The sequence below is a fragment of the Molothrus ater genome, chromosome 2 (assembly GCF_012460135.2).
Source record: "Molothrus ater isolate BHLD 08-10-18 breed brown headed cowbird chromosome 2, BPBGC_Mater_1.1, whole genome shotgun sequence".
In the NCBI taxonomy this organism is placed as follows: Eukaryota; Metazoa; Chordata; class Aves; order Passeriformes; family Icteridae; genus Molothrus; species Molothrus ater.
The window spans coordinates 64,729,237-64,751,085 of record NC_050479.2 but is presented as its reverse complement, the minus strand read 5'-3'; the positions used below and the strand labels follow the sequence as shown (position 1 = coordinate 64,751,085).

At 39.5% G+C, this 21,849-nt stretch overlaps 1 protein-coding gene across 3 annotated transcripts in view; it reads left to right on the top strand.

Annotated features, from left to right (window-relative positions):
* The window catches only part of COG6 (component of oligomeric golgi complex 6), a 55,449-nt gene extending 44,710 nt beyond the window's left edge, over positions 1–10,739 (top strand). For all 3 annotated transcript variants that reach the window (XM_036378751.2, XM_036378744.2, XM_036378761.1), the window contains 4 exons: positions 733–840; positions 2,248–2,301; positions 4,750–4,829; positions 8,358–10,739. In XM_036378751.2, the coding sequence (XP_036234644.1) occupies positions 733–840; positions 2,248–2,301; positions 4,750–4,829; positions 8,358–8,505 (390 nt within the window). In that variant the 3' untranslated portion in view covers positions 8,506–10,739. The remainder of the gene's footprint in view (positions 1–732; positions 841–2,247; positions 2,302–4,749; positions 4,830–8,357) is intronic.
* The last annotated feature ends 11,110 nt before the right edge of the window (positions 10,740–21,849 follow it).

Genomic DNA, 21,849 nt, shown 5'->3' with positions numbered 1-21,849 from the left:
AATGAAGTAATAATGTACATATAACCAAATGTCTCTCTGAGACTGCTCAAACTGAAAAATGATTGCTGCTGCTGTGACTGGATTTAGGCGTTAGGTTTTCCTGCAAAGTAAAGGTTATATTAAGAATGTAAAATACTCTTACAAGTTTTTTCATATGAAGATAATTAAAACAAAGGAGATAACTGTAATATCATTGTCTATTGTTCTTTCAGTTGACTTTTTTTCAAATACATGTTTATCAGTATTGAATTTAAAATCAATTCTGAGTATGATTTAGTTTCAGTTTTATTTTCCTTATGAAAGACTGTTTCTTGTTTATTGTAAAACTTCCATGTTATTGTCAGTATTTTCAGTAAGAATGGAATGGTTTTTAAACATACTTTCAAAGAATTATAGCAAAATAAAATTATATAGGAATTTTTAAGATCAAGGCTACAGTCTTCATTTTTGGTGGTGTTGTATTTACAAATACAAAAAAATAGGTTCTTTTATTAGTCAGACATGAAAGAATTCTCTGCATTTTTATTATTGGTTGCTCGTTATATGAAAGATGTTAAATGGATCAAATAATTACGCTGTATGTATTTGTAGTATTTCCTTGTTTGTTGATCACTCTCCTTATTTGTGTATTTTTTTCTTATTATTTGTGTTTCTAGACATTTTAACCCCAGAACTTGTTACATTTAATATTCTCACACACTCTTTATAAATACCTTATGCTTAACATTTCAGATTGAAGCTCATTTAGATACACTCATAAATGAGCAAGCTTCCTACGTGCTAACAAGAGCTGGTCTGAGTTACATTTATAACGCTCTGCAGCAGCACAAACCAGAGCAGGTGAGCTTACAGAATTTACATGTTAAAGGGGGTACCACACTCTTGCCAACTAGTAGAATTTTGGCATTAATGTTTTTGCAAATTGACCTTCATCTGAAAGCAGAGGTTCAGTAATGTTGGTTTTTCACATGGGACCAGGACTATCAGACACAGGCACCTTGCAGCTACAGCTTTTTTTACTGTGTGTTCAGGAGGCCTGGCAGGGTTGGTGTGCAACAGTCCTGTCTTGTACACTCTGAGTCTGAATACCAGCACTCCCATGGCACCTAGGACATGTTAGACTTGCTGTGTATGTACGCAGCATTCAGCTTCTTCATTGCTTCCACGCATGGAGTCCATAGATAGCTGCATGCCTTTGGTAATTGCTGCTTGTTTTCTTCTGTGGAAAACTGACAGATGAGTTTAGTAGTAGTTTGAAATAGTTTCTTCTTTCGCCCTTATTTGTTGCTGTAGCTATTTTAGTACCAAGACAGTGAGATTCTCAAAGTGAAAACTTGAGATTTCTTAGAGGAGCTGAAAACTGGAATTCAGAGCTCACGCTCTCCCTTTCTTGTGAAGCACAGTTGCAGTGTGGTAGGTGTTAATACAGCCCTTCTTCCCTTCAGCTGTGCTTATGTCCTTTTGTGATCTTTTGTAGAATTAAAAAATAGTGTTTCTGGAGAAAGCAGAACTCTGTTGGAAAGCTTTATGTTGTTTCTTCAGCTAATAATTTTGCATAACGTGCCTAAACTCAACAGATTTTTATGTATAAAGATGAATAAATGAATGTGTAAATAATCTGATTAATAACTCAACTTGATTTTCTATTCACAAGCCTAGCTCCTGTTTTAAAACCAATTTCAAGTTGACTAGAGCAGGTTGTTAATGGGATGTAGCAATTTTCATTTCTCTCTGTACAGCTGCCTGGTTGCAGAGGTGGTGATGTCACAGAATTTGCTAGGGGGGTAAGCAGCATTTGTGCATTGTACTGCCATACCAGCACAGAAGTTTACTGGGAAGCAGGTCTGAATTCTTCATGGTCCAAGAACAGATAGATAGAGCAAGGTTGTTGTCTCTTAAGTCCAGATTGCCAAGGGGATGTAGCCAGTTTGCAATTCAGTTTTAATTCTGGACCTTGTGGAGGGCTATTTTTGGCTTTATTTAATGGTGAAGAAGGAAGAAAAGGTTTTGAAAGGATGTATTGAGAATTCCGTATTCTCAGCTTTTAGTTTAAGGGGATGGTAGAATACAAATGAGCTGTTAACAGCATTTCAGTACTGAAATGGTGATAGTTTCCAAACATTTAAGATCCTGTAGCAGGACCAAATAAAAATTAACTACTGAACCAATTGTAGACTTTATTATTTATCTTTTTCTGTATTTTAGTATGACCTTTTTTTATCCCCTTGTTTGCTTATGGATTCTTAGGGTCCTCTTTCAAATTTGTCAAGTATGGATTCCGTGTCCCTGAAGGTTGCAATGGTAAGCATTTATAACTTTCATATTATGGTGGTGATGGCTGTAGGTAAAGATGGTAAAGAATACTGTTAATTATGTGATTAGAAGATACTCATCTGTTGTAGAAGATATTCATCTAATCAGTCCTAGTCTTTAGGAATAGATGAATTGCATGTCTGGGAATACTTTCTTCATTTGTAGTAATTTGACCACTTGAAGTAATAAATACATAAATTATTTCTGAAGAGGTAGTAGTAGAATATTATTTTCTAAGCCTTGAGAAGCAGATCTTTACTTAGAAGAATGCTGTCCCATGAGTCATCTTAAATTGCTAAAAGCAAATACTTAGCTCTAATTAGTTTTAATCACCAAAGTTTCTTTTTTTGCCTCTATGCTTTGAAATATAGGTTCTGCTATCATTTATAATCTTAGTCCTAAGGCTTTGATTTTATGCAAATAGTTCAGCTTTACTCAGAAGTTAGATTCTGGGTATATGTCACAGTTATGGGGTTTTTTTAAGTTGAAAGCTACAATATATTTTAAAGCAAATTATCAGTTGATATTTTTTCTTAGAGTGTGTGAAGGCTGTTTTGCATAGAGATAGCAATACCACAGTTCAGTAGGCAATAATGTATAATCTCTCACTCTTCCTCCTCAGCCAAATTTACCTTTATTGTAAAAGATTAACAGTAAAGACCTCATACAGCAGTGTATGTACACACCCATGGAAACAAAAGAGATTTTAAAAGATTTTTTTAAAAACTTGTATGTTGAATGCATCCCAACTATGATAGTGTAACCCATTTTTTTCTGTTCAGGATTTAAACCAGTAATTCCCAAGCTGATTGGATGAACAGGGCTCTGGCACAGAGCACTCAGTAGTTTACTCATATCAGCATGCATTCTTATTAAAACTTAGGAATTTTGCATTTAAAATATCTTCTATTTATCGTGGTCTTGTAGACTAACAAATTTAGAGATTGCAGCCTGGGACCTTCTCTTTAAATTATACATAAGTAGCACTGTTATCTGTAGTGGTACATAATAATTTCCATTGAATAGTTAAGAGAAGAATCCAGCTGTTTATTTTTTTCATTACTTAACATCATCTTCTATGAAGACACTTTAACCAGAATGGAACCAAGTATGCTGAAATCAAACCCACATAAATCCCATCTATCAGCCAAATCTATTGGCTTCTCAGAATTTAAACTAGGGGGGAGTACTGCAGGCAGATTCACTGTCTCCCTTTTATGCTTGAAAGTTTTCCAGGTTCCAGCCTTTTAAGTTGTTCATGCATGCTTGCAAATGGGGTGCTTGTTAAGTTCACACCCCTCTCAGCAAACAAGGACAGAAACAAGCTTTCCAAACAAGGACAGAAAACCCCAAAAAATTAATTTGTAAGAACTGTGACTTCATTACTCATTTTTGTCTATGTTTTAAATGATGGATCGATGGGGATTTTAGTATTTACCAGCCTGAGAATATTCATTCAGTGAATGAATGAACAGGAAGGTTGCCATCATTAGATAAACTTACTTAGGGCCTTGTCTTAGTGACTAATTCCAAGGATTTTATACAGGTTTTTTGGATAATCTGTTCAATATTTGATGACATTTCTGATAAGAATTTTTCGTCTCACTATCTAATTAAAATGCTTCTTAGTGTAATACGTGTTTAGTATTCCTTGTGGTTTCACCTGTAAGAAGACCTGGTTTCATCTTCTCAGTAGTCACCCATTTGACCACACAGTCACAGAATGGTTTGGGTTGGAACAGACCTTAAGGACCATCTTCTTCCAACATTCCTGCCATGGGCCAGGAGTATTTTCCACTAGACCAGGTTGCTCAAAATCTCATCCAGCCTGGCCATGAACACTGACAGAAATGGGGCAGCCACAGTTTTTCTGATTGACTGTTGAAGATGGGAGTAATGTTTTTTTCTTAGAATCAAATCACTGCTCTTATCACTATATTCTGTGAGAAAGAAAAGTAGGCTTAGAAGCAATTCAAGAAGCCTGAAGTGAAGGATTTGCTTTTTATTTTTCCCAGCATAAGCAGTGACTCCCTGCCAAAAAGTAAAAAGAAACATGCAAAAAGAATCAAGCAACATGTCTAATTTGGACAGAATAGATAGAAGATAGCTCTGAAGCTGTCTTGTATTCCCTCTGCATCGAATAGACTCGGTGTGATCTTCAGTGATGTATAAGTACCTGCACCAGATGCATAGGAAGCTTAGATGGATAATTATTGAAGCTGGATTCTCATTATTTGACCTCCACTCACATGCCTCTAAGTCAGAAACAAAATTTTGGTGGCAGAAGCACTGAAGTCAGTAATTTGTTTTGGACAATTAAGTTATGTCTTTTAATGTAATCAGTGATGTTTTCAGAAATTGTGGTTTTACCTATTTTTGTGTAATAGCAAGGTGTTGATCCCATAGCAGTGTTGATCCCGCATTCTCCTCTCGCAGGCTCAGTTCGATCGCTATCTGTCTGCTCCAGATAGTCTGTTAATGTCCCAGCTGAATTTCCTTCTGAGTGCCACTGTGAAGTAAGTACCTTGCCTCTGAATTTCTGTTATGCCTGAATAATGATCACAATCACAAAGATTAATTTGATTAGGTTTTAGTGAATCATGATGAGAATTCAAGTTATCAGTGGTGATGATATTTGCATTGTCCTTCAGGTCACAATTCAGTTGTGTTCTGACTCTCCTCTTTTTGAACAAGCAGTGAAGAGTATCTAATTCTGTAACTTTCTGAAGTAGTTACCTTTGATTTAAGAGACACCATCAAGATGAATTACATTTTGAACATATTCTGCTGTGTCAGCAGTTTTTTGTCAACTTAGTTGTAAATTTGTTTAGAACTATTTTGTAAGCTTACCAAAGACAGGTGAAATATATAATTCTCCAAGTTTTCTTTTATCCCCACTACTTTGTCAGTTCTAGAATTTTCACCTTCGTTGTCTTCTGCTGTAGAATATTGGCATTCTGTCTCATTGAATATTTTGCTGAGATTATTTTACTTTTCACCTAATGTATTTTTTTCAGGGATTTCTTCTTTGAAGTATGGAAGTAAGAACTTTATTATTTATCTCTTACCTTGTTTTTTGACTATAACTGAACCCTAAGGCTAGGGAAAGTGCTGTGAATTTCTTTCCAATTAAATGTGAACCACATGAAGACTTTCTGTAGTACTTAAACTCAGAGAATTATATGTTGCACTGATCAAAAACTTTCCTTGACATTATTTTTCACACTTTGTGAAGAATGTAGGTAACTGAATATACTAGAAACTAAGTACATCACATTTTACATAATGCAACAGTATTTGGAGTTTCATTACTAGTGCTTGTCCTCAGTGGGGTTGTATTACAGCATCTTGCAATTAAAAAGTGATGTGTGAAGGGAAAAATAATTATTGTTGGGCATTGAATAGAACAGCCTGGAAGGGACCTACAATGATTGGCTAGTCCAGCTGCCAGGCTGTTGTGCTGCATTGCTCAGGTTCTCCTCATCCAAAGCCTTCCAGTGTCACACCATACAGGTGGAGCATGACTGGCCACATGCTGGTGTTTTTCAGCTGGCATTGAGTGTCTCTGCCAGATTTACCATTCCCACAGCTCAGCTGGCAGAGCTGACCCTGTTGAGGGAGAGCTCTACTCTCTGTACAGATCAAACAGGGTAGCTTGACCAGTAATGTCATTGAAACATCACAATTTCTGCTTCTCAGTGTCAGGGCATTAAACCTGTATTTTAGCTCTTGATATATTTTCTTAAATGTAGGTCTATTTAAAAATCGTAATGACAGTAAATGTATTTTGAAAGCCTCAACTTTTCATTGGTAACACAGAGGCAATTTAAGAGGTAGACTCTATGCTACCATAATGACTCTGGCACAGTGAAATTACTTGAACTTAATCAATCCTTCTGTCAGAGGAACCAAGATAAAGTGGTTATGTAGGAACTCTTAGCCTATCCCATTGATAAGTTTTTTAAACCTCTCAGCACATGTTAAGCTGAATTCATAGCATCTTGCAGCAAGGGACAGTAGAGAGGTAAGAGGGAAGCCTTGTGTGAGGGTGATTGCTATAGCTGCTTCAAATTAGCTAACATGCAGAAGTTTATTAACCTGCTATAATCAGTGCTATAGGTTAAGTTCTGCTCAGAATGAAAACAAAATAAATCAGTTAGCCCATTAGCCTTCAAACAACTAGCTTTAAACACAAGCAATCCTTCTGAAATTAAAATACCCATTTCCAGTGATGCTTGTAGAATCAGTGTTGATAGTCAATATTTTTGATAATAAATAAGCCTTGAAAATTCTGAATTTTCTCAAAATTCAAACAAAACATTTAACCAATGCTATAATTTTAATCCCTCGCTATAGTAGTTAAATTTTCAATTCTGAAGACATTTTTCATGAAATCAGATAATGGAGATCTGTAACCTCTGAGGGCTTTGGTTCTCAGAATCAGACCACATGCTTTGATGAGGGACCAGTGTATTATATACTCATGGGCAATATCATTTAAGCTTTGCAACTGTGAAGAACATTCCTTCAAACATTACCAGTGCATGCTCTTGTCTTTTAAATTCCTTCACTCATTCAAAAAGCCTTAAGCTATGTATTCATATGGTTGTTGGTCTTGAAAAGCTCTTTTCATTCGTGTTGGATCACAGAAACTGAATGCTGGAATTACTATTTTTAGCAAGTGCTGCCATTTGTGTTAGTAATAAATGTATCACGTTGTTATGGCAACTGAAATCCTAATGTACTGATTAATGACACTGACATTATTTGATTGAACAACACATGTGATTCTGTTCTGTTCTCTGAATATTTTAACAAACCTTTTTATTTTTTCATTTGGTGCATTAGTTCTACACAAATTCAGTGTGCAATGCTTTCATAAAAGATTGTCATGTTATAGTACCTTAGTGATCCCAAGCTGAGGTCAGAGACAGTTGTCTTACCTGAACACCCTGAATATATTTCCCTTATAATAGTGGGTTTGAATTTGCTATTATAAGGACAGTCTATTTTTCAGGCATTCTAATGACCTAGTAGTACTGGCAGTTGAGGCAGTATATAAAAAACTGTATACTGTGTGTCAGAATAAAATGCAGGTTTGGTCTTCTAATCTGCTTTCTCATAGCTTCTGTTCCTTAATGTTCCCTGTAAAGACTAAGATTTTTGTACTTGATCTTTGAAATTTCTTTAACTTGTCAATTCCCAACAGTCTGTGAATTCAGCCCTGACTTTAGTGGATGCAGTTTTGTTGTCTTTGTTTCTCTGCTCCATGTTACAGCAGGGCTGAATCTGTGGTTACCTTGGTTTCTTCAGCTTCTGCTGGAGTTCCTGTTGCATGGGTTTGGCTGTAGAATAGTTGCAACTGCTGTTCCTAATAGATAAAAATTCATCCGCTACTGTAAGCACCATCACCATGATGATTAAAGTAAACTGATTCAATGGGCAATGTAAAATAAAATTATTAGGTTGTCTTTAAAAAATATTAAACTTCCCATTTAAATTTAGCATTCAGTCTCTGTGTTCTTACTCATTTATCTCAAGAGAAAATAATAGGACACAGATTTCATAGCATTGTTGGTAAAAGGTTGTGTTTTAAATCTCTGACCACTATCACTTGTTTTTTCTGATTATGGAATCATAATGGAATCTTGCTGTCAAGATAAAGCAAATAGAATATATTTGCTAGTAGATGAAAAAGAAGTGTGTATTTACAAACACAGTGAGAAGCCACTGGAGGTAGAAGATAGATCACTAAGTTTATCAGTCTTTTAAAGGATACAGGTGATTGCAGGTGGGAAACTGATGTATGCAAATTAAATCCTTCTATTAGCTTTTGCTTGACTGTAGAAATAAAGAAACTCCGTCTTGGTTATCAGGTCATAGATGTGAGTTTATCTGTGTATGATACAATATACAGAGAGAAAGAGCCCTCTTTTTTAAAAAATTTTAATGCTAATTTTTAATGTATATCTTTAATTCCTTATTTGTACTACAGTTATATTCCCTACAAGTTGCAAATTATGTTATGTTGTTTTGGTTTTTAGAGAGCAGATAATAAAACAGTCAACAGAACTCGTCTGCAGGGCTTACAGTGAGTTATATGCAGCTGTGATGGATCCTTCAAATGAATACAAGGATCCAGAGACCATCCTACACAGATCTCCTCATCAAGTTCAGGCACTCCTTTCATAGTCTTGCGTCTCCCAGATTAATCAGAATCCATAATTCTGTATTTCTTGAGTATTTGCATTGAATTATTTTTCTGCTTTGAATTTGGATGTGTAATTGTATAGTTAAAATATGGAGGAATGCAGTTTTCTTTAATCTGCTTGGCAGAAGTCTAGTCTTTCCTGTGTCTTTGAATACTTTCAATAGGCCAGAAAATAGAATATAGATTGAAAATTATTTTAATGTATTTCTCTGATGGAAGTGGACCTTGAAAATGTGCAATCTCTTTGAAAAAGGAGAAAAGCTTTTTTCCTTGCTGTATATAATCCTTTCTACTACAGGTTTAACCAGTGTCTGTTATGACCTCACAAATATTTTTATTTGCTCTATTGTCTGTTCTCTCACCCTTTTTCTCAGCCTGCCATCAGTAAAGACCAATAACTGAAATTTTAATACAACTGATACACTTTGAATGACTCATGCATCACTTTGCAGCTCATAAATCATTTCAGAGTACTTGATGCTCTTTTGCAAATCCTATTGATAAAATCTTTGAGGCAAAATTTGTGTTGTTTTGCAATATATTATCTGGTGTTTTCTGTAAGGAAAAGAAATGTTTGAACTACACGCTTGTATATAACCTGGAAGTTAATGCTTTAAATTATTTTTATAATTCTGTTTTACTGGAAGGGTTTTGGTTTAGTGCAATTGTTTTCAGTAAGAATCCTTGTATCAGTTGAAACATGCTGATCCCCTAAGTCTGGGACCAGTAACAACGTAGGTTGTTTGTGGTTTGTACAGCAGTATGGCCATTCCTCCCTCACGTGTACATGATTTTTGTTTTGTTTGTTTGTATGTATGGAAAAATCCATCTGCTCTAGTACAAGTATTTACTCAGTTCATAATCCACAAGTGATTTTCATGGTTTACATGACTTGGGATTTTGTGGTAGAGCTGGGGAGTGTAGATGTCCCAGTCTGATGCATAGAAAACCATAAGTGAAGCTTTCATTTCCTTCCTGCTTTGGTAAAAGCTGAAGCTTGCCTGTGTAGAAGCTCTGATATTACAGAGTTATGATTTAGGGGACTTCTGCTTCCAGGAAAAGAGGAAAATAAGTAGGATATTTGTTCTCCTTTGGGTCTTGTGATAATTATGTGCCAATTCCTTAAACATAGGTTTTTTTTTTAGGAAAATATTGTTAAAGAGAAACCTTCAGGAAACAAAAAGTTAGTAAAATGGATTTGTGACTAGGTTTTTTTGTTTCATTTAAAGGATAATTTAAGCAAACTGTTTTGTTGGAAGCATTTTGCTTTTTCTTCTCTTTGTTACTGTAGGAGTGCCACAGAGTTATTACAGTTGCCTGAGTTTAGTCTCACATTATATGTGGCTTCTTTTATGTACATCAAGAGGGAGAGGAGCAGTCATTCATATTGAATAACTTGTTTTACTTTTATTAGTAGTAATAGTCCACATATAAAATACATACTTAGTGGCAGCCAAGTCTGAGCTTAGTGTATGCTTGCAAAAGTGCAAGACATAGAGCAGCAGCAATACATTTTAGCCTCTTGGAAGACTCATTGCACAAAATGCATTCAGTGCACTCAGAAAGCAGCTTCTGTGGTAATGCCACAATAAAGCAATAGCTCCTTTTCCAAATGGGAGTAATTTGTTGCTATAGAAAGTGTAAGTGTCCCTGGAGTTCTTGGGCCAGCCATTTCTGTAAATATGAATGTTAGATTTATTCTGTTTAAAATCTCTAGACCTGTAAGACAAAAAATTCCACAAGCTTAGAAAAGCTCTAATGGAAAATTACCAGGTAAGTCTCTTTATAGTACTGAGATTTTGCATTGCCATATTATACCTTCAGGCGGCTGTTCATTGTTGTTTAATAATGTTAATATTGCTTAATATGCCTGTAATTATTATCTAATATATGAAAATTACATCAGTTGTGAAAGGACTATAAATTAGCTTGAGAGCCTACTCATAAGAGTGAATTTTCTCCTGAAATAACGCTCGACCTCAGCCTCCAATAACATGTAGCTTGCATGAGGATTAGTAACAAGTTGCTTCCTATCTTTGATTCCATGTAGAGACTTACTCATTATTTTGTCTTCTCTTGGTAAAAATGCAAAAGCTATAGAAGTTGTAGTTTATGAAAATTAAAGTCAATTGCTAATTTTGGTCTGTGCAATTAAAATTAATGACCAATGGTCACAAATAAGAAAGGACATAAATAAAAATATTTGACCTACTGACTCTGTCTTCCATGTTTTTACTTTCTCTTGCTTGCCTTCCTATGAGTAGGAAGGAAAATGTGATTAGATTTTGACCTTCCTTTTCCATCTTGGCATTTCTGACCCTTTTATTTTACAAATTCCTAGGATTTCCACACTAGGAACCTTGAAACTGCAGTCCCCTGATCAGCTAGAGGATCCATTGCAGTAAATGAAATCTATCTGGGTGTTTGTACCTGGCCTGTTTTCAGACCAGTTACTGCAGCTCTGACTTGAGCATCCCATGCCTGAAGAGATGCTCCTGTGGCTGGGCTGAGCCAGTCAGCCCTTCTGCTGTTGGTCCTTGTCACTTTTCCTGGAGGGACATGGTTTTTCCTGGAGAGAGCAACTCCCCACTCTGCTGGGCCATGATGGGGGAAGGTGGGAAAAGAGAGGGGTTTGCACACTGCCCACAGCAGGCAGCACTCCCTGCCTGTGGCACCCTGACAGCCCTGTTCTGAGAACAGATGTGTTGTCTGGTACAAAGAGCACTTTCCTGGGAAGTGGGAGAGCTGGGTTCTGGGCCAAAGGAGTTTGGAATCAACATATCCCATCTTCCTGGCGAGCACCCAGCCCTCTGACTGTTGTGTAGTATGAGATGGGGCAGGTCTGTTTCTTCTCTTTTGAGTTTAGCAGCTGTGCATAAATCAGCGCAAAATATGGGAGGCAGGAGATGGAATAAGCAAGGAGGAGTGTGGCCCTGTGGCACGTACATAAGGGGTCTCTGAGACCTCCAAGGTCTGGATCTTCCTCCATTTGTTACATAGGACCTTATCTTTGATTCCAATATATGAGCCCCTGAAACAGAATCAGGTTCCCAGGACTTTATCACCCACAGAGTATCCAGTGAGCATCAAGATAAAGAGTTTTGGGCTTGGGTTGGACCCAAGGTGATTGGTTGGTGCTGGTGGCGATTCCTATGTGTTCACTCCTACGTGTACAAATTCCTCCTTCCTGCTTTATAAATATGCACACCACTGAGGAAATACAATATTAAAGTTGTTTTACTTACAGCAAGCAAGCAGCAGCCCAGCCATGGTGATTTTTTATTTTTTATTACAGGAAAAGAGAAGTTTGCAGAGGTTTGGAAAGGCGATAATCTATTTGTTTTGCGGCATTTCAGAGAGCTCCTCCCTGTTCTCTAAAATTTATTACTCTAGCCCTGCATTTTGTCTGTTAGACTCAGCTGTAATTATTTTTATTAATGTTTTGAAATATGTGTTGAGGGAAAATACTTTCAGAACTGCTAAACTTTTCCATTCGCTTAAAAAAATGTAACTGTTCTTTGATCCCTTTGCTTGGCTTGCTGAATCACTTTGTGGGCAACTCAGGGGGTGGGACACTTATAAAATTTTGAAAATTAAACAGAGAGGTTAGACATATTTCCATGAACAAAACACACCCTCCAGAAAGGAACACAGACATGGGTGTGGGTTTATTTGAAATTTACTGCCACCTGCTTCTGAGGGAGAATGTGGGAAAAGAGACATTTGCTTATGATGAGAGCGCCCATCCAAAATGGCCCAGCTAGGGTTAGATGCTGCAAATGGATGTTAAATTGATGTTATATTTGAGAAGTTCAGAGGATTTTCAAAAATTGTATATTCAACTCACATATTGAATTTACTTGTTAAAGATTTCCAGAACTGCTACATCTTTTCCCCACCAGTCTTAAGAACTTTACAAACTTTATTTCAAGCCAATGCAGCAACTGCTAACCCTTGAATATTTAGAGTAAAATGAGATGCTTTGAGTCAGCCAGTGCATACAAAGCAGTAGTTGAACTCAGAACAAATGTGTTTCTTGAAAGAATTTCAAAAACTAGGAAATTAATATAATTTGAACTTGGATATTTGTCCTGAGGGGTAGGAGAGGCAATGCCATTCATGTGGCAGGGCAGATCTCTCTGGTGGGCCACTACACAGTAGGAAATCGGCTTCAGCTTTTCAGAATCAAACTCCTTGGAAGTTTTTAAAGGTGCTGGTGTGCTGCTGTGCTGTGCTCAGCTGTTGGTTGCCCAGCGAGGTGGCTGAGCTGTGATCCAGTGGGGACGTCCCTTCCTGGTGTACATTGTTACCAAAGGCTCAAAAGGTGGGTGAACCTCTTGGCACACAAAGATCCTTTTCCAATATCCAAACTATCCATCCTTTAGTGAAGAGGCACTTTGTGCAGTGTTAATGCAGGTCTGAAGTAAACACAGAACATTGCTCCTGGCTTGGTCCTCCACCAACGGTTTATCCACCCCAAGATGGTGCCGGTAGATCTCCAGCAATCTGCAGAATCCTCTGGTGCAAAGCTAAGGAAAGGCAAAGCCCAGAGGAGCCCTTTACACCTGAAAATGCACACTTTTGTACATTATGTACATATCTTTGTGCATTAAGGCCTAAATGAGGGTACGACCCCCTCATCCTACAGTTGTCACAGTGACTTTGCATGCAATGGAAAGATGAACCACAAAGGCTTTGCTCTTAGCAAAAGGAGTTCATTTTGACTTCCTTGCTTAAGTAATAAGGAAACCTTGTGGAGCAAGATATGGCTGAAAGGTGTTTGATAGATTACTGCAGAGGAACTGGCAGAAAAGAAAGAGACTGTTGCATGTTTCATATTCAGACAATGAAGCTTTTACTTGCTGCTTGGTTCACAGATGGGGCATTGTCAAATTGCAGGAAAATGCCTGGCAGACTGTATCATTGACTATTTTAGGGAGGAAAAAAAATCAGAACACACTATTTATAGAAGCCACACAAATAAGTACTGAGTTCTTATCAGCCAAAGATAGCATTAGTTGTGATTTATCAAAGTAATCTTTATTTTATGGAAAATGGATAATAGGGTGTAATTTAATCCTCTGTGAATGTAATGTATATTTCAAAGGGTTCTTTTTTGTCAATAAAACCATTTGTTGTACTTGTTAAACTAATTAGTCTGGTTGCTGTTGCTTAGGACAGGATAAAAGATGCCCATTAATGAAAAAGGGGAGGAAAAGATGGGTTTGAAAGTTTGTGAAAAATTTTGTACTCGTTGCAAGCCAGTTTTCTGATCAAAACAGATTTCGCCTCTCACTGCAAGCGTGTGTTAACTGAGTTTATGCGGATTATACATTTTTAATTAAAAAATAAAGGATTACCCCAAAAAATTAATCTAATCTGTGCTTCACCTGCTCCAGGCATCAGGGTCTCCTCCAACTTTTTTGGCTACCAATGCTGGCACAAGCTACCAACCCCAGAGCTGAGCGCCAGCAGGGAGGGTGATGTTCCTGGCTGCTTCTCCCTCCTCTCTGCATTTTTTCCACCATGTGCAAACACATTCCAGGAGTCACAGAGAAAGTGAAAAGGGAAGAAAATTGAGCTGTCTGGGTGCATCCTGTGCTGATCCCTGGCCAGCCATGCACCTTTTGCTGGGTGAGGGCAAGTTTTGCAGGGGCAGAGCATGGGGCTGAAACTCTGTTGAGTCTTGGCTCTGAGAGGGGTCCTGGCAGCAGTGCCAGGCTGCAGAGGCAGGACATGAGATCATTCTTTGGATCTGCAGTTGACCTTGAAAGATCAGAAAGTCAGAAGTGGGTAAGAGAAGAGAGCATATATTTTATTATAATTTTTTTTGCCTTTTTTTCTTAGTGTTTTGGTGCCCTTGTTTGTAGCCTGGCAGCCTCATGAACTTTTAATAGGAATTTATGAATGATTTTCAGAGAATGACTCTTAAAAGGCTGGCTAAGCTCTCAAAAGTCTTTTCCCTAAAAAATGTCTCAGAAAATGCTCCTCAGAAGGACCAAGTTATGGGGAAATACTTAATGGTCTTTTCCTGACTGTCTGTAGCAGTTTCGCCTGATCAGCCCAGTTTCTTGATTCTCCTTGTACCCCCTGTTGTAGAAACTGTCCAAGTGCAACATTTCTAATCATGAATTACTGCATCCAGTGGTTTCAAAATCTCCTGGACACAGAGGTGAGAAGCTTTGGTCACATCCAGCTCCCAGAGCCCCACTGGAGAGATTGTAGAGCAGATCTGCCCTCTCCAGCCCTTCCCCACCTTGGTCTGAGGACACCTGCCTAGTTCAGCAGAAGAGACTTGCTCCTGTACACAAAGGACAGGTTCTCTGCAGCCTCCATTACCTCTGTCCTGAGTGCAATTCACAGATTGGGATAGGGCTGTCCATCTCCTTCTCAGCTGAAAGAACAGGAAAACTACCAGATAAGCTACTTGATTTGTGTAGGTGAAATAAAACCTTCACTTCAGCAGCCGTTCAGTCAGAAATCTGAGTGTCAACCCAGATTGACACTTCCAACCCTTCTGCCTTTGGATCTGGTGGCCCTGCTGCCTCATACCTAAATGCTGTAGAAACAACCAAACTTTATCCCTGTGAAGATCCATCCCAATCTTTGGCTCAGAGAACCCTGTGCCTCAGGTCTGGTGCTCCAGTCTACCCCAGCAGAACAGACTGGATGTCTTCTCACAGCAGCCCTGCTAACACTGCAAGGCAGAGCTGAGGTACCCCCAGGTACCTCAGGGTTTCCAGGACACTGACCCAAGCAAATGCCAAGATCAGCTTGCCAGCACTTTGATGTAGAAAGGGCTCTGAATCTGAGGAGGCTCTATCCTTGCTGTGCTCCCTTTGCTGTCAGTAATAATTTCTACTTGAACACACTCATGCACCATTTGGTTATTTTATAAAGTGCATTAATTTCTGTTGATCCCCTTCCCCAGGCCTTCTTGGCAGCAGTCAGGAATATCACAGTAGTGATAACAATGTGTCAGATTTCTAATTAAACATGATCAGTTTAGAAAGTTCTTTGAGTTTTATGTTTCTATATCCAGAATGGCAAAAGGACTGAAAACTGCCAAGCATATCCAGTGCTGCATCAAAAGCATCCTGGCCAGGAGAATGAGGGAGTTGATTGTGCCCCTCTAATCTGCTCTTGTGAAATCCCACCTGGAGTGCTGTGTTCAGCTCTGGGGCCCCCAGCATAAGAACAACATGGACTTTTGGAAGGAGCACCTTCCCCCCTCTGATTGCTAAGGCAGAGCTCGGGAAGAGAGGTGATTTCCACACAGGGAAGTGCAGAATCTGTTCCAGTAATCCCTACTGGGCAGAGGAAAATAGTGACCTTACTTTCAAGCTCACATTTTTATGTAAACACTGAATGAATGACCTGGCTTTTACTTCGGGGAATTGATATGGACTGAGAAAATTGCAGAAAGGTGAGATGTGTTTTTTTTTACTGGTATTTTTTCTGTCCTGCAGAGCCTGTGTTGTCTTTCATAAACAGGTGAGGAGGTGTCTGTGGTTGTGAACATGTTCTTCCTTTTTCTTCTTGGAAATCCACTCTCAATTAGTCTGGAACATTAGATAAATTGGTGCTAATGAAATAAAAGGTTTTATTAGGTTAGACAACGGTATGCAGTGACTTAGAGGACAAAGTCAAATATTTACTCGGGCTAACTTTAGGAAACAAAACAGCTAAAGAGATCACAAGTAAAACAGCTGAAAAAAAATTGCATCTGTCAGGTAGATTTGTAAATTAATTAGGGGGTTAATGTTATGTGAAGAGCAGTTGATTTTTTTTTCTAACTTTCTATTGTAAGTCGTTGCAGTTACTGCCAAACACCCAAACTTTGGCTCAACTCTGCAAAACTCTTCAGCATGTGATTAAGACCAAGTGATTTCATGGGAATGTAAACATGTACCTTACTTGGAGTGCAACAGGTGCTTGAGGCCAAAAGACACCTCTTGTTGAGGACTCACACTGATGTCAGGAGCACAGGACTTGGTGCTCAGAGTGATGCTTTTCTGATCAGGTCAAGAAAATTGCCTCAGAAGAGATTAACTGTGCTGTGGAATTGCTTATCTCCCCCCACAGACACCACAGTGGTGACCAGTTTGGAGACAGCTATCTGCAAACTGGAAACTGAATTTGTTTGGGTTGGCATAGCTTTAAGTAACTAGAGATTCCAGCATGGCCTAAAATACTCTTAAATGCCACAATCCCAGCAGAAACAAAATAATTTGATGGGCACTTATTCAGCCAGGTACATACACACACACTCCTGTCTGTATTTTTCTGGACAGAATGTGTAGGCTGCAACCTTTCCCAGATATTTTTGAGCAATATCCTCCTCAGCACATCCAGGATGTCATGAGACCTAAGCTCTGCAAGTGCCAGCCTGGAGCCCAGCTCATGAACAGCCTGCTGCTCCACACTCCTCATTCAGCAGGTGCTCATCCTGACTGCAGCCACAGCAACAGGAGTTTGTACAGCAAAATTGAGGCTGACACCCCCTAATTGCCTCTGTCTCCTCCCTCTGAAAAATGCAACAGCCAGTGCAAGCCCCAAACTCCTGAGCAGAGATGACTTTACATGATTTAGTAGGCATTAATTTCTCCCATCCCCTGATGTCATATTTTCTCACCAGGTAAGGAAGTACACGCTCCTGAGCAGCACCAGCAGTTCTGAGATCGATTTTACTGATTTTCTGGACGCAGAAATGCAGTGGATTTAAAATGCGCTGTTTGGGTACTGAGATCTACAGAAGCAGAAAGTTTTTCTCTTCCCACGTGCACTTACCCTGGATACATTTTCTGTAGTCACCTCCTTGGTCCAGAAAAGTTGCTACAAGTGTTGCCTAAGTGGAAACCAGAATCAGCTCAGAGCTCTGTGGCAGGTGACTGAAATGGGTGGAGTGGCAGAAGGTGAAGCATGGGACAGTCTTATTTTTTTCACTTTGTTTTTCCATTGAGTTCCCAAAGCTGTAGAAGTTTCTACACACAATTCAGCACACAAGCAATCCTACTGCATGGATATATTTAAAATTCAGCAGGTGAATTCAAAGGAAGGGGACATGTGCACACGTCTGTTCTCGTGACCTCCATCCCACAGGCACATGAGAGGCTGCATTTTTTTGAAGTTTGGTCTCTCAGCAGAGATACAATCCTGAAATAACCTTTAAGACTCTACCATCCCACCTGAGTTTTTTCTGGCTGCAACTGAAGACAGAGAAATAACATTCTTCTGGTCAGGGGCTGAATCCAGCAAATGTACTTTAGAGGAAAACCCCCAATCCAGCTCTCTCCATGGAGAAGACCACTGACAGTGACATTTTAACAAACCAGTAGAAAAAAAAAAGTTCCTTTCTGCATTTCAGTGTGTTAAAAAAATGAGCAAAAATTTATACATGTATATTGGCCAGTGTTCACCCTTTGAGAGAATCTCCCATTAACCTCAGATTTAATAGATTAAAACTAATCTATTCACTACATTTTTTTATCCCCTCCTAAAAGGAAAAAGAGACAAATTTAATAATAAACTGTGTAACTTGGATATTGATGCTGCTTGGTGTTAAAAGAGCACAGAACATGGAAATCCCCCAGCACACTTATTTTCCATTTATCTGTTTTCTAAACCATACTTTTCAATAGTCCACATATTTAAAGCGCAATCCTCACAGTATGTCCTGATTTTTGCTATGCAAGTGGAAATACATGGAGTGCTGTGAATTTAGATCCACATTTTTATATGATGGCCTTTCTTTCTAGTATCAAGACATAATACAGAACATTTGCAAATCCTTTATGACTCTCCTATATACACATTGTTATTTTAGAGTCAAGCTGATAAATGCGTTGCCTGTGGCGGATTCCTTGTGAAAAGTCTTAACTGCAGCAATGATCAAAAGCAGGTTTTGGTCCAAAAACCCTGATGGAGAAAGAAAGCAGGAGAAAACAATGCATGCAGTGTACGCTTCAAATGCAACAGAGCAAGAGTTAGCCTAAATACTTTAATCAGAAGGTGGAAAGCAATTTGGTTTGGCAGTTTGTATCTCATTGCCTGTAGATCCCAGCTCCTGAGAACAGGAAACCCTAAAAACACAGGTCAGTAAAGAAGAGATTCCCTAGAATCAGAGGAAGTGTGAGGGACAGGAGCAAGGAAAGATACAGTTTGGAGAAAGACATGACATGGAAAATGCTCACAAGAGGCTGAGATTACTTGAGGCAGAAATTAAGATACAAGTGGCCCAGAAAACATGACAGGAAGCTGCTCTAGACCTTGATGGCAGAGTGAAAGACAGAGGAAAGGCTGGCAAGCTCAGATAAAGGAGGTGGCTGCAGCCTGAGTGGGGGGGACAGGGACTGTGCAGAGGCTGCCAGGACAGAGGGAAGGAGGGAAAGGTATTTCTGTGGGTAGCAGGGCACTCTCTTCCAGCGTTTCAGAGAGGTGGGGAGGGGGAGTGAGCGGCAAGATCAGAGGGTGCTCGCTGAGCAATGAAACAGAGGGGAGAAATTAACAGGGAGCCAGTGATCACTGTGGAGTGAAGGATCCTGCCATGTGCTAGAAATGGCAGGCAAGAATAAAGGCTTTTCAGGTTTCAGGTAATGACAGTTCAGACAGGCCCATCTATGTCAGAAACACCAGCACAGTGCATTGCAGATGTTCACATGCCAGGCACAAAGAAAACCCCCTTCATTTAGAAAACACCAGAGCCACGTTCACCTTTCCATAAGCCTCCAAGCCCCACAGCTGGCAGGATCCTTGTTCCCGTTTGCAGTGCCACAGGCTGTATGATGCAGCCTGCAGGTGATGGACACAGCTGGGTCTGTGCCTGTCCCCTGTCCCTGTGCAGAAGATGGAGGGGCTCTGGAGAGCCTTGGAGGATGCTTGGGAGAGGCAATAGGGAGGCACTTGGCCAGTGGGACCCTTTCTGCTTTTGGCACCGGCACTACAAGTTAGTGAGCTCTGTGGGAAGAGAAAGGGAAGTGAGAAGAACAGATGGAAATTGCCCTGCCTGAGCCCCAGCAACCCTGATGCCATTGTTTGCTGATGATGTGGAGAGGTTTGCTTGGAGCAGGAGGACAAGCAAGGGAGAGGTTTGCAGAGCCTGTGGTGGAAACAGCAAAGCAGGAAATCTGGGTTTTTTCGTGGTTGTCACCACTGGTGGGGAAGTCACTTAATCTCTGTGCTTCAGTTCCCCCACCCTGGGTGTTGTAAACACTCGGCTGGAGTCAGGAACAGGCTCCGCTCCTGGAGGGGTGGGAGGAGCCTGAACACACACACGTGTGAGGAATGGGCTCCTCTGCTGCGCTTTGCATCCAAAACCGCAGCTCTGAATAAACAGATATTTTATAACCCCGATGCTGGCAGTCTAATCTGAATCTTTCCTCTCTCCTTGTGCCCTGCTATCCAGCCACAAGGTGCAGGAGAAAGGCAAGGAGGAGGCTCTGCCCGGCCCTCCTCATCCATCCCCTTGTGTCTGCTTGCAGCAGATGAAGGAAATTTGCTTACCTGCCCCTCTTACTCTGCCTCTCCAGCAGTGTTGTAGATGGATGCCAGATCTCTGCCCTCATCTGAAACGCCATTTAGCAAAGATTATGAGGTAGTAAAGTGGTAAGAATAGTTGTATGCTTAAATACTAAATGAGGTCCTAAAGCCAGAACAAGCAGCCTAGCATCAAATTATTCAGAAGGTAGCTTGGGTCTAAAGCATGGATACGTGTCTGTGGAGGACACTTCCAGGGTTATAAACACCTACAGAACCACAGTTTTGGACCTGCCCAAGAATTCACCCAAAGTAATTCAGCTTTAAGGTATTGCTTATATTTTTGCTGCTGTTCATGTTTAATTTATTCATTTCCACCTAGCCAGATGAAATTTTTCACTAAGAGCTGTGTCTGCTGTCTAAATAATTGTTTCTTGTATATTAGGGGCAGAACTGATTTTCTCCAGCCCCTTATACTGCTGGTTCATCCTGCAAAGACATTGTTAAGCTGGTCATGGGGAGTAGAGATGGGGAATGGGAGTAGAGATAGCACAGATATTTACCTTCACCTAGGTTGTCCTTATAAATACTTAAAATCTCTTGCCTAACTGAAGAGTTTTTTTTACATGATACACCCTTTTCCTATTTTCTTCTCTTCTGCCCTTATCTTTTCTGTATCAGAATCATCTGACTTTCTTTATCTTGCCACTCTGACTCCCTTCTTTTATTGCTAATGCAGTTTCCCTCTTTTACCTCCTTTCCCTTGTGAAGTCTCCTTGCCTTTCTGCCCTTTTCCAGGAGCATCATCTTCTATCACAAATTGCAGATTGTATCTTTCAGCCTTCTCCCATCGTGGCTGATTTTAATCCTTAGTCCTAGTCACTTGTGACTAATTGGATTGCTTTCATAAAATCATAGGCATTTGCACTGGGAATTTACCCAGTGGTAATCTAAATTTAAGTAGCTCCACTCTCAGTTGTTACTATTTCAATCAGCTACTTTTCACTGTGAAAAATCAGGTTCAGGGTGAGTATTTCCTCTAACTTCTTTATTTTGAAGACCATTAGAACATACATTAAGGTGTATTCTCTAGAAAACAGGATTTCTTTTTTAGCCTTTTCCTTTGTTTTGTTTTTATTTTCTGTTTTTGTTTATTTGCTTCTTTTAACAGCCACAAAATGTAGAAGAGAAGGTTTTGATTTAATTTCCCCCTCTTCCAGGGGGAAGAAGGGGGAAATTAAATCCAGAAGTTTCTCAAGCCCTTTCCCCTTTTTCTATCTCTTGGCTCCTTGTCCCCCAGAGCTGCCTGGGATTTCTTTACCACATGGCACTGTGCCAGGTAGTGCCTTCCCTAAGGCCTCAATAGCAAATCTCTGATTGCTCTAAGCACCATCTTCTTCCTGTGGTCTTTAGGCTGCGCCTTCAGTGGCTTTTTCAGTGGCTTTTCTACTTCGTCTTCAGCACTGCTTTTACTTACAGTCATTTTAGAATATTGATGACCTTCTCAGGCTGGCTGTACTTGTTTTGGTGGGGATTTTTGTTTTGTTTTGGTTAATTGTTTCGTTTTTAATAGATAGACCCTACATCTCATACTGGTGGAAACAGCCATCCTGTAAGACCTTGATGCACCCAAGTTTGGAGAAGAGAAGGCAGAGGAAGGATATGACAGAAGCTTACAAAACATGTAGGGGACTGTAAGGGGAATAAAAGGCTCTTGTTCACCTCATCCATCAATAGCAGAAGTGTGGGCACTTAATTTGAATGAAACTGATTGAAATTGAAATTTGAATGAATTTGTAACAGAAAGTAGCAAGAAAAATTTTAAATCGCAAATAGAGAAAGTTGGGAAC